The following is a 12788-nucleotide window of genomic DNA, read 5'->3' as shown; positions in this document are numbered from 1 at the left end:
CTGAGAAAAGACCGAAGCTATTACCGTGGTGTGTTATTTCCTCGCTGCCCTGTGGTGGCTTAGATGGGACATTCTCAGAAAAAAAACAACAAAAAAAACAGTACAAACATTAAGCACTCCTTACTTTCTCCTTGTGCAGCACTGTCATCTTCAAGACAGGAACATTTGCTCAGTCATGCTCTCTCATTCTCTCGCTCACCCTCTACTTTCCTGACACTGTCAATTTGGACACCGTATTTGCTCAGTCACTCTCTAACACCTCCCTCTCGCTCCCTCCCTCTGTCCTCCACTCATCCATTTCTCACCCTCTCGTCCTTCTTGCCTCCTCCCCTCCCATTCCCATCCAGGCAGAACACTGGCAAGATAACGTGCAGCCGTTTCAGTCTTGGCCACATAAAGACTTGGCTATTTGTGCCCCTTTTTTCTCCCTTCACTGCTCTCATACACTGCAAACAATATGAAGAATTATACACCACAGGCTCAGCTGAAAAGGCCTCTGGAGTGTGTCGTTCCTGAAAGTATTAAAATGCAGCCAAAATATAAATCCTTTTAATGATGCCACTGGGGATAAAAAGCACTAGAAGGTCAATGAACTAAGACACTTTATAAATCCCCACAGCAATAGCCATTACAAGGAGCTCTCCTCAGACTCCCTGAGCACCCTCACTCCAAAAACAAGCACAACACGCGCTCCCTAAATCATTTTAACAAAGGATTATATTCATTCCACCTTTTTGTGGAGCGGAAAGCAATAAAAAAATCCTCTCCTGGAAATCTCTTTAGGCTTGAACTGGGTGCGCTTTTACGCGCGGCCGCGTGGTGGCAACCTGCGCTGCGCCAGCTTCCACCACATCACATCCAAACGTTTCCTCATAAAGAACCCCGGGACTCGTCATCCGTCGCACACCGGCAGCCGGGCTCTCCTTCGCGGCAGGCTCCGACCATGACTGTGAGACTGCACGCAAGTTCTCTCCCTCATCCTCCGCAACCTCGAGCCGTTTAACTTCTCCTCAGTGCTTCCGTCCAACTGAAGCGCTGACCTTGGCTGCGCGCTGCTGTGCGGAGGAACTTTACTGGCACGGGTGTGTGTGTGTGTCTGTGGGGGTGTGTGTCCGGCGGATCTGTGGGGGTGAAAAGTGTGTTTGCTGCTTCGGGGTGGAACTGTGAGTGCTGCGAGCAGAGACGCTCAGGCGCAAGTTGAGCGCAAGAGAAGGAGCAATACGCGCAGCATCTCAAGGACGCGCGAAGTGTTGGCTGAGAAAGTATGAGGTGCCGCCTGCTTTGTTACAGGTGCACAGACAAACGGACCATCTTTGGACTAAACCTGGATTCATCTCACTGACTTTGATTCAAGAAAACAACTCGGAGCTGCTTTTTGTTTTTACACTGGCAGGGAAAATAATCACAATGTCCTGCGAGGCGCGCGGAGCCAGAGCGCATTTGAATGTTTAACTGCTGACCAAATATTTGACTTGGTGTGATCTTTTTATTTATTTACATATTTATATTTTTGTTTTTATTTTCGCGCTGAGGTCGCTTCGCTCAGCCCGACTCGTGTGGCACGTTTCCACGCAGCAGGGACCCACCGCGAGGCACCAGCAGACGAGGAGCAGCAGAACCACACACACACACACACACACACACACACACACAGAGGAGCTGGGACGCAGGAGCATGTCGTCGCACCGGGCACTTGTTGTCCACCGTGCGCGGTTTGGGACCACGTCTGGGAGCAGATCGATGCGGTGCTTCACATGGATTTTACTCCTTCCCTTCCTTGTCCACTCCACGCAAGCTCAAGGTAAGAGGGAGCACTATACTGTCTCCACAGAGGCCCACGGTGGTGTCTGTCGTTCCCCTGCTATGCTCTCAGCTGCGCGTTCACAGCTCTTGGCTCCCACTCTGTAATTTTCCCGTCACTTTTCCTCCCAATTTCAGTTGAGAGTGACACACACACACACACACAGAGTCATGGACATTCTGTTGATTCAGTTATTAACACACTTCCCACACGTGTTTTCTCTTCCTCACCTGAACTTCATTGAGCCGATGCTGTGAATCTCATCTAATTTGAAAGAAAGCACGTGGGTGCATTGGTTAACGTGCATTTATGTATTAAACTGCAGTGGATGTGTAGTCAAAAGCCCAGCTGTTAAAACAACAAGGAAAAAAAAAACCTGTTAAGCAGATTAATGAACACTAATCATTTAATCACGATCTCTTCAGGAAATTGCGCGGCACACACGCGCCAAAAATAAACATACATATTGACTAATGCGGGAGTTAAATGTTGGAAATTAATTGCTTCTCGAAGTCAAGTGCAGCAGTTTGCAGTGACTCAGTGGCAGTATGTCTCTCTCTCTCTCTCCTTCTCTCCTTCTCTCTCTCTCTATCTTGAACTGGTCTGTGCACAATAATCCCACAAGATCTCAGTTATGCTCCTGTGGAGACTCGGAGAGAGTCAGTGGTGTCCAGCAGAGTCTCTACTTGAATCCCAGGCCAGCTTCTGTCTCCTCTCACTCTGTAGTCTGCTTCTTTTTCGAGTAATGCTGCAACACATGGCAGTTTTGTTTAATTGAATTGGGAAATGGATGCCTGTGATTACAAGAGACAAAGCTCACTGTTGATCCTTACACACATCTACATCAGAGTGACGTCTCCGTGGGTGCTTAAGGGCAAATCAAACAAGCGCTTCATTGTTATCAATAGAAGATATTGATGCATATTGGAAAGATAATGTTACGTCTCATCGTGGTCACGCATGTGGTTGAAAACAAACAAAAGAGACAAAAAACCCCCCCCACACTCTTGCTTTACTCACTCAGACCCTCCTCACTCAGGTAATTGGGATTCAGGCGTTGCTGCCAGAGTAAGGAGAGAGTATTACCTCTTAAGATAGACTGTAAGCCCTCTGTGGCACTCACTCAATAAGAGAAGATGGAAAAAAAAACAAACAAGGCAGAGATCCATCATTCATGAGGGCAAATTCTAGTGCCTGACATTTACTGGAGATTGATAACTCAAATGTCCAAGGGATTAAGAATCCTGACATTGTGGCCCCCCCCTCGTCTCTGTAACTGTATCCTGGCCTCCTGTCTGTGTTTGAATCTGGATGGTCGGTCCCAGTCCTGTCGCTTTCCTGCTCAATGCCTACTCAGCCAACCAAGTCAAACAAGAGCCACAGTATTTACAGCAGCGGCCTTGGGGGAAGGCTTCGGCTGGGTTTTTGGATGTGTGCGGGTGCGTCGAGGATGATGCGCGCCTGTGACTGTGTACGCGTGGAAGCTGGGAAGGGCCCGACCCTCTCGTCGGCTTCCTATTCAATCCATCAAGCGGTGGCCCTCAGATTTCATTACGTTGCAGCTCCTGGGTCAGAAAATGTAGGATTTAATTGGACTCTCTTCAGACCGTTCGAAGTGCGGCTTGTGAAATTGACCCCAGTGTGGGCTACTCTCTCCAACTGGATGATTAAAAAACACGATGAGGAGAGTGGCATGTCTCCGGATGGACTTGTACGCCGTTGCTTGGCACATATTAATGACCGGTCTACTAAATCTGCCTTTTAATAACAGGGGGAACAGAAGTGGAGTAGCTGAGCACAGAGAAGTCATCTTCATTCAGTTCTTATATTTTGTGCAGGATGAAAAAAAGAAAACTGTAAATAAACATTCTCAAGTACGCGATGGGGATCGCGATACGATACACGATTGTCATTATCAATATATTGCGAGACGATCGTATGGCAATTAAATTGCGATTTCTGTCAAATTGAAGAAAACAAAACGTCCTTGAAAAGTTAACAAACTACATAAAGTTTATGTTTTGAACGTGGACAGGGCATCTCTTAACGTAGCTTTCCCCGCCATTACGCGGCGAGTAGCGATGTCTGGCGAGTAAAACTGGAAGGGACCACTTTACTTTAGAGCACTTTGATTTGTTGATTAAAATATCGTATCTATTATCGTATCGCACGTGGAAGGACAACAATATATCACCAAATCGTTATTTGGACCCACCGCTAGTATGTGACATATGGCCAAACTGGTACACTTTGTCTGCCAGTAGTTTCTTTATCTAGCACCTAAAATATTTCTTCTCTTCTTGACTCTTCCTTGAGTCTTATACAAACCAGGCCATTACCCCAACTCACCCTGGATATTTTGCTTTAAGTGACAGTTATAGGAGCTCTCAGCCTGTCCCACTGTTCCCTTCCATTCATTTACTGAGGTCATGCTGAGACAATGCTGGGCTTGCCTGCTGGTTTTGTCAGTTCTAACATGTCTATTTTGGAGCTGGGAGCAGTGGGGGAGGACTTTATTGGGATGTCATGTTTGGCATAAATACTTCCGCATCACTCAGCGTCTCGGGATTAGCTTGACTGGCTGCAGCTCAACTTTGGGAGAGTTAGCGGGAGTGGAGGACTTCATTCTGTCAGAGGCGTAACACTCAGATTAACCACTGTCGTGGATGGCAGTGACAGTGTGCTGCGACACTGCTGCCACACGAATCAGCCATTTCGTGCCGTTGTCTGTCGAGGACACGCAGCATGTTTAGAATGGCAGTGTTGGAGTGAAGGCCCAATTTTTCTTCGCCTACTGTATTGGACGTGGACCCTGAGACAGTATGTGAAGTCAAGGACTCCAATAGAACTCCTGCACTTTAGGGATATAGTACTTGATTGCCTCACAAGAAAGTATCATTGAATGCATTCTTATCACAGGCAACACAATAGGGCACATTATAAAAGACTGAACGAAGGGCTCGGTGATGAAGAGGTTGGAATGTGAGACTGATGTGATTTCCAGCGTTCCATCCTTTGTTTCCTTCATGCCTCCTTTCCTCCTCCTGAATTGTCAGACGCTTCACGGCGAGCTGCCGTGTTTGTTTGTGGACACGTGCACATTGTGTTTGTGTGGATTTGAGAGCCTGAGAAGCCAATCCCTGGGAGGTGGCAGATAACTGAAGTGTGTTAAGAGGAAGGGACTTGTTTTCAGTCAATAATACAGGATTATTGATTTTTCCTTTTTATTATTTTTCCTTCAAAGCCAACTTTGGCTTCCGCTGTGAATCACTCTTAATCAGCAAACACCTTTGCTAGGATTATTTGAAATTGACATGATGGATTTGTACAAAGCTGAAACAAAAAAAAAAGAACGATGATGAACAGGGAATCCGTGTTTCTTTTGTACGACTGTGTTCTGTGAGAAGATTTGTAAATAATAATAATACTAAAAATTAAGGAAGGCTATACAAGATCCCTGCAGACTGCACTTTGGCAAAAGGTCACAACATATTGTTTTTAGTATTCAGAGTTGGAAAGGAAGCCCATGGTCAAAGTCCACTGATAGAATTCTCATAGGGATGTCTACTTTCACTGTGTTGTTCATAAAAACCAAAACAAAACAAGGTCTCCAGTAGTGGCACATCTATTTGTTTCTCCCGCTCTCTCTCTCTCTGGAAAACACTTCAATATCTCTTCAAAGTTGGACTGTTTTTATTGCGTTGGATCTTGATTCCCATCACCAGTCACTTGGACAGTTAAGAGTGTGTCGGTGCAGTATTTTGTTTTTCTACTGTTTCATTGTCTAACGGAGTGTTATACAAACGCCTGTGTTACAGAACCTAATACTTGACAACTATCCTGTAAAGACGCCGAAAGGTCTTGACAGTGACATTTTTATTTCGATACACAAATATGCAAGCAGCACATTCCTTAAGTCATTAACCAAACTACTTTTTAGTACAGCTGTGGCCACAGGCGAACCCCCCCCGGATGATTAGAGGACATAAAACACACCCCACCAGTGATCGTCTCACCTTAACAACTCAGCACTTGTCACACCCACTCTCTTGCTTTTACACCCATTCCCCCGTAAAGAACTTTATTAAGTGTGCAATGGCTGTGTTGAGAAAGCCTATTTTATTCATCATGTTTTAATGTATGTGACATCACCTCTTTGGAGCTTTAAGCATGCTGTAGCATACAAAACAGTTCTAGAACAATATATATTGTGATATAATCTTATTCAGTAAATTGAAGGGTTTTACAGGATTTTGGTGCCTAAGGTTAGTTGCTTTCCGTGGATCCAATCTGGCGCGTGTAACTTTTTCAATATCAACAAACGCCCGTCTCATTCAAACCGTTGAGTTTACATAATGCTGATTTGAAGCCTATCCGCTCCATGTGACTTCCCCAGTGTTTCTCAGTGTAGCGGCGCGTTGCTTTCGCGTCTGTGGTGACACAGAGTGATGTGTTTTTATATCGTGACGGATAGAGGGAAGGCGGAATCATCAACAACTATGCTTTTAAAGTGAGCTGGCAGTGGATGTTAGGTTCAGGAATTACCCACCGCTTTTCTGACACAAGAGCAAAGTGAAATAAATGTTGCGAGAGAATTTTAGGTCCAGGTTGTTTACCATAAGTCTTTTTTGGCCAAGTGTTTAATTTGGTCAAATGAAGCATATGTTGTAAGTAAAACACCATAATGAATGATAGTGAAGTGGTGCCTTTTGGTTGTTTTTATTTAATTTTTTTTTCACATATCTGCTAATAAATCTAATTTCTTTTATTTAACTATTATAATTATTAGACTGTCACATAGTGTAAGTGTGGCCTTGACAGAGAAATGCACCCAACTGTGAATCATCCTTGTTATTATTTTTGATAGCATATTAACTGACAATTGCATGTTGTGTTGAATAGGACTAAAGATTGAGTAAGGTCATATCAAAAGGTACGGAGAAGCTGTGGTGTGGAAAACCTGTCGCTGCCTGTTGCATTCGCCTCCCTTCTTTGTCACTTTCTTTGTCTGTGTTATGTGAGGGGGCAACTATTCACTATTTACCCCCTGAGCAGAAAAGAACTGCCTCTTTGTGGACTGCTGATTGGACAAAGTGTTGTGAGATACTGGGGAAAGTTTCTCCCACATTTAGACTCAGATACGGTGAAAGGGCGTCTTTTGAGCACATCTGTATGCTGTAGAGAACGGGATTTGCACTCATCGCAGTTGTAAACTGGCGAATGTCCCTTTGTTACACGAGTGCTGCAGGCAGAAGAGCTCGTGGCTCCACACAGAACATCCCCTCGTCGTAATAGATGCTGGATTTACAGGAACAGTTTACCACATTAACACGGTGACAGAAGATACAATTATTCTACCAGGGCGTTCGCTCCTGTGTCCTGAGTTCGTGGGCAACAAACTAAAAGCCGTTTGTATTCACAAATCGGTTTTCCACACATCCAGCGATGCACAGTATTTAATGTCACCCGTACCTGAAGCAACGTTGCCACCAATGCAGCTTCTTGTCTCTTTTAATGTCGGGCTAATTACCATGTGAACTTCTCATAATGGAGTAAGTGACACATGATAACCTCTTGCCAGTGCTGGTACCCCATGTGTTCAGTGTGTCGACAGGTTGATTAAAGACTTTCTGCTTTATGATTTCAGGCTTATACAAAGCAAAAAAAAAAAAAAGACCATGACAATGAGGCATATTGGCATATATGGTACCATTTTTTTCCCTCAGAAGCTACTTTTGCTTTTATGAGGACTTTGGATTTTGTGGCTCTGTAAAAAAAAAAAAAATCCCCCGTTTGCTTTAATACGTGAATGCGCCAGGTCAAGATAAGGTCGGCCAAACCTGGGGCGAGATGACATAAAATTGGTGCCATCAGCCGCGTCTTGCTCCCGGGATCGCTGCAATCTCGTAATGACCACACTTTAAAATCCAAATTTCCTCATTGCAATGCTATCCATTTTTCTCCTTTTCATCTCGCCGAATACATTTGAATGAGGTTGTACAATTTCTTCCCTCCGTTTTGGGTCACAGTTTTACCAGAACCAAGTACTGCATTACTGGGGTGAAAGTGTAGCAGTCTTTTTCACAAATGGTTTTCTCTCTTGATGCCCCTGTTATGTCGGGAACATGACACAAAGTCTGGTGAACTGGGAAAAGAGGCCACACAGGCCTGCTGGTAAATCGCCATCGTACACAGAGACGGACAAGGGTCCATGTTGAGTGACCTATGGGGCTGAAAACAATAAAAACAGACGGTCCTCTTGTCTCCATCTAGGCTTCAGCAGTGGCATGCTGATTATCGCTGTTCAGCCACATATCCCCCTATTCTTAATTGGAGCTCTGACTGAACTGGATTTACCCGCATGGCAGTGCTGACTCTTTTTGCCCTTTGACTTAGACTCATACAATTCCTTTTAATCATCCTGCTGTGCATAGGGGAGTCTGGATTACTCACTGAAGACGTCTCCTTCTATCTGTGAAGGCATCTTGTGTGTGTGTGAGGGCATGTTTTCCTGTCCCATGTTGTTGATAGAGATGGAGTGATAGAAAGTAGAAATTTGTAGAGGCAAAGCCCGTCCCTTTGTGCTCATTAACTTACACGTGGTAGTATTTACCCTGAGAGATACAGCAAAGAGAACTCTTGATAGCTAGGGTTTGTATAATGTAGGATTATTCAAATATGTTGTGTGGCCATTCCACTGTGGCCGAGATTACTACATGCAGGGGGCTGTACGCACAGCCTGCGTGTTGGGTCCGTGCACTCTATGCGTTTAGAATGGTATTATATATATATTATATTATTATATTATATTATATTATATTATATTATTATATTATTATATATATTATTATATATTGTACAGAAATAACAATCTGCTGTACGTCGCTATTGACCAATTCCAATCAGGTTGTCAACCGAGTGTAATACGTCATCTTTGCTAATGTGAAAAGTGCAGTGAATATTTTTTTTTGCTCATCTTAATAACATTACTCGTGTTTATTCCACCACTTATGCTTGGCTTCTCAATAAGAGCAACAGTGTTTTCCTATTTTGAAGCTTGTGCAACTTTTACTCTACTCTCTGTGAGTCATCACGATGAAGCTTTGGCCATGAACATTGTTTTTGTGGTGAATAAGGGATTGAAAAAAAAGAAAGAGCATTCCACTTGGTTTTAATATATAATTTCACTGTGGTAAAAATGTATCCCGCGCTTCCATACGTTGTAGGTCTTCTCCACGTTGAACCCACACTTCACATGATAGAAAACACATGTCCTTCAAAATGACCCTTGAAAAAAATGCACAGAAGTGATTATGGACTTGAACTTTTTACCCGCTTTTTAAGAGGGCCGTTATGCGGTCGACAGACAGTGGGGAGGGGTCACTGTTGAGGCTTGTTTACCGCCGTCATCCCTGTCTGGTTTGATGGAAATGAGCATGGACCTCGGAGTGACACTCACTTCAGGAGGCCCCCCCAAACTCGAGTCACTCATGGGGATCCACGTGTGTTTATAATAGAAAAGCACTCAGACTGGCCTGAGGCTTGGGAAACCACCTCTGAACCCTGTAATTGCCTAACCTCGGGGGAGGTGTTTGTGTTGCGAGCGTGTGCGTCTGCTGCTGAACTGTGAATCTTTATGCATTGGTAAGCGGGTGTGAGCTCCAGCACGTGTGTCGTGTGCGCAAGTGGTGGCCAGTGAGCAGTCCTTTAGGTATGTCGTGTTCCCCGACATGCTGTCACACACTGGGCTCCTTCTGGGAAGTAACCGTTTCCCCGCAGTGTTTGTGACGAACAAAAGGACGAGGAGAAAACCTGCAATTTTTAGTTCATGGTATTTGTGAAGTGGTTTTTGACTCAAATGGTCAAACTGCTCCTCTTTCCTGCAGTTTTTGTACCACTAGTACCCGTTTGGTGCCGCTCTCTCTAAATGACCATCAAGATAATGATGCTGCCTGGATTCATATTGATTTTATGGCTGTAGTATTGTCAAAAAGAATGTTGACAGTGAGTGAGTGCTTCTGCCCCTTTCTGCTCTGTTTTCCGAGATAACTTTCACTTTCGGCATCTAGGCAGTTATTCACCCGTTTAGGAATAAGCGGTCGTTCCACGGAAGTCCTGGGGGCTTCCATAATAATAACAAGTGTATATAGGCGCAGAGCTTTACTTCTCTGCTTTCCGGTATCCATCCATCCATCCATCCTCCACATGATGGTCGATCTCGGCTCACAGATCGCCACTCCATAGTTTTCACCACTCCAGGTGACATGCAAATCAGTTTAATGGCTCCAATTGGGATGGAGGAGGCTCTGATCGATTCTGACAATCTCACCGTCTCCAGCAGATCTTTCCTCAAAGGCCCATTCCTTTTCTCAGCATCCCATTACCCATCCATCCAACACATAGATCCGCCGCCTATTTTCCCATCCCATGCAGGAATAATCGGGCCTTCAACCCCAGCTGGATTAATCAGCCATAACCATATGCTGCCATGTGCAATTACGATGCAATTTTGACCAAGGGAAACAGCTGTTGCTATTTGAAAGGACGGAATAAGATTGTAATTGCCTTAACTTTGATTTGTTGGCTGGTTTGATTTGATGAGGGAACACATTTTTATGCTTTACATAATATTAACATGGAATGAAGAGAACTATTAAAACAGGAGAATCTTTTTCGCTTCCAGCCTTTGGATGAATTCAGTGGATAACCTTGCTGTTATGAGAAGGAATGAATATGTTTATTCGTTTGGATTTTAGAGGGCTGTCTATTTTCGGAGGCTGTGTTTTAGACTCAGTCCTCTAATGGCATCTGATTATCTTTATGTGTGGCACCGCTGTAGCATTTTGATACCGGAGGGACCGACGCTCTCTAATCCCCAGAGGAAAGGTAGTCACATCAAAAGGGACGTGGCCTCAAACTGCTTCAACTGCAGCGTCTTATATCTTTCATCTGGCAGCCTTCTGGTCGACACACTCTATATCAGTTTGCTGCATTAGACAAACATCTATCCACTGACCAAATGTAAGACATCTATTTTGAGACAGAATTATGATTTTTTTGTATGTCCTTTTGGACATTTTCACTTTTTCCCTGATGTCTCCCCAGTCCCATTTGTGCACTTGTCCCCAGAGTAGGCACCTGTTTGAATTTCTCTTATAAATGACAATTACCAGTTCTCTTGTTTTTTTAAAAAAAAGAAATGGATGTATAGGAAATGATATATCTCTTTATCCTTTATCCTGGGGTGTAATAACAATTAATTTCACGCCGACTGAAAGCTACAAATTAAGGAAGGTAACGATGAGATGTCCTTTTTTTATTGAATCAGCTCCACAAGGCCAATATTTCCCCTCCTCTTTTAATTGTACAATAAACGACTTCTTTTTGGCAATGCTCTCAAAACTGTACTCATTGAATTTTCTTTTTTGAAGTGGTTATCTCAAGAGATTTTCGAAACCGATGCCTCAAAAGAAATATTTACAAAAGGAGCCAATTGAATGTCCTCTTCTAAAGCTATTGCTTTTAATGAGTTGCTTTTTTGACCCATCCTGTCGTGCGCCGTGTAAACACCAGGCACCGTTGGAATGATCCTCCGTGTCAGGAGGTGTATTGCACAAATGGTCTAATGTGAGGAGAGGGACACACAACAACAACTCGCATTTTGCTAACAGGAGGTTAATTGAATTGAGTATTTTCTTTTAACCTTGTGAAAGTCTGTGGCATTTATAGCACTTGAAGACTGACATGCTACTGGTCCTTCATTAACACGTCGCCGCTCCTCTAATTGCACATCTGATATCACCAGCTAATTAAAATTCATTGTGTTGGAGACCGCCCCTTTTCTTTTTGGTCTTTGCACTTCCCCCGAATGTAGATCATGTGTTAGCTTCTCTTCTCGAGTCTCCCCACTCTTCCAAACAGTCAACTTAACGGCAATGACTCAGCGATAATTGAAAATGGCGGCGTGAGGCGGATGCTCGGTGTCGGGGGGGGCGGGGGGGTTTCGACCCGCAGCATTACTTAAGTAGTAGCCATACAGTACCAGCTTACACACACACACACCTTCACATTTCTGTCCCCTATACTGAATGTATTGGTCACATGGAGATAATCACTCACAAGGTAAGAGTTGAGCAGAAAAGGCAGAAAGTGCTCCATTCATCTTGATTTGTCAATAGGTACAATTTTAATTACACCTGAGTGCTGTCAGCCTGCCAAGCTGGGCGGGGAGTATTGATTCGCTGTGACTAATTGATTAATTGCAGTGTTCGGGGGGGGGGGGGGGGGGTTTCTCCCCACACACCCTCACCTCTTATTTTGTCATACTTTTCTCTCGCTACGGTTTCATCCGGAGGGAGAGCAGTGTAGAGCGCGCGCACGCGGGCAATAAGTGAGGCGTTTGTAAAGATGAGCCACCATTCGTGGCGAACTGAGAAGAAGACCCGTTCTTACTGTAGAGGCATAGGCGGCGGTTGAGTGCAGAGCAATGCCGTACATCACTGCAGCCTTTATGTGACAGTTAAAGGGGGCAGGAGGAGATTTGGAGGCATGGCTGCAGACTGGGAGAGACCTTTTGCTCAGCTTCCACCGCTCGGTCATCTGCCGAGCTGAGCTCCCATCTCTGTATTATTCAAATCAAATGAAAGGAGAAGCGCGGGTAGCCCAGTGGATCGTCGAGCGCCACTTCTCTAAATCTTCTTGAATCTTTTACGTTTCACAGACCTCTGGAACTGTCATATTTATTGTAAAAAAAGAAAAAAAAAAAAGAAAATGTTACCACTAATACCCGAACACTATATGCACAGTGTGCATCTCCCACCGTTCCTCTCTTCTCTGATATTCAATCTTGTTTATTTTGCCTGGGTCAGCACAACAATAAATTAAGTGTGTCTCACATGGCTTTGTTATTGTATCAATTAATAATACAATACAAGTCAAGCGGGTTAAGCGCCAGTTGAATAAGCTTGTTTATGTGTTCTGCTTTTTT

At 44.2% G+C, this 12788-nt stretch overlaps 1 protein-coding gene across 5 annotated transcripts in view; it reads left to right on the top strand.

Moving 5' to 3' along the window:
• Nucleotides 1-1631: 1631 nt before the first annotated feature.
• The window catches only part of sdk2b (sidekick cell adhesion molecule 2b), a 239842-nt gene continuing 228685 nt past the window's right edge, over nt 1632-12788 (top strand). For all 5 annotated transcript variants that reach the window (XM_058620798.1, XM_058620796.1, XM_058620795.1 and 2 more), the window contains exon 1: nt 1632-1801. In XM_058620798.1, coding sequence (XP_058476781.1) covers nt 1675-1801 — 127 coding nt within the window. In that variant the 5' untranslated portion in view covers nt 1632-1674. The remainder of the gene's footprint in view (nt 1802-12788) is intronic.

This window comes from Solea solea, chromosome 21 (genome assembly GCF_958295425.1).
Source record: "Solea solea chromosome 21, fSolSol10.1, whole genome shotgun sequence".
Classification (NCBI taxonomy): domain Eukaryota; kingdom Metazoa; phylum Chordata; class Actinopteri; order Pleuronectiformes; family Soleidae; genus Solea; species Solea solea.
The sequence above is the reverse complement of the archived record's forward strand: the minus strand, read 5'-3'. Positions and strand labels throughout refer to the sequence as shown.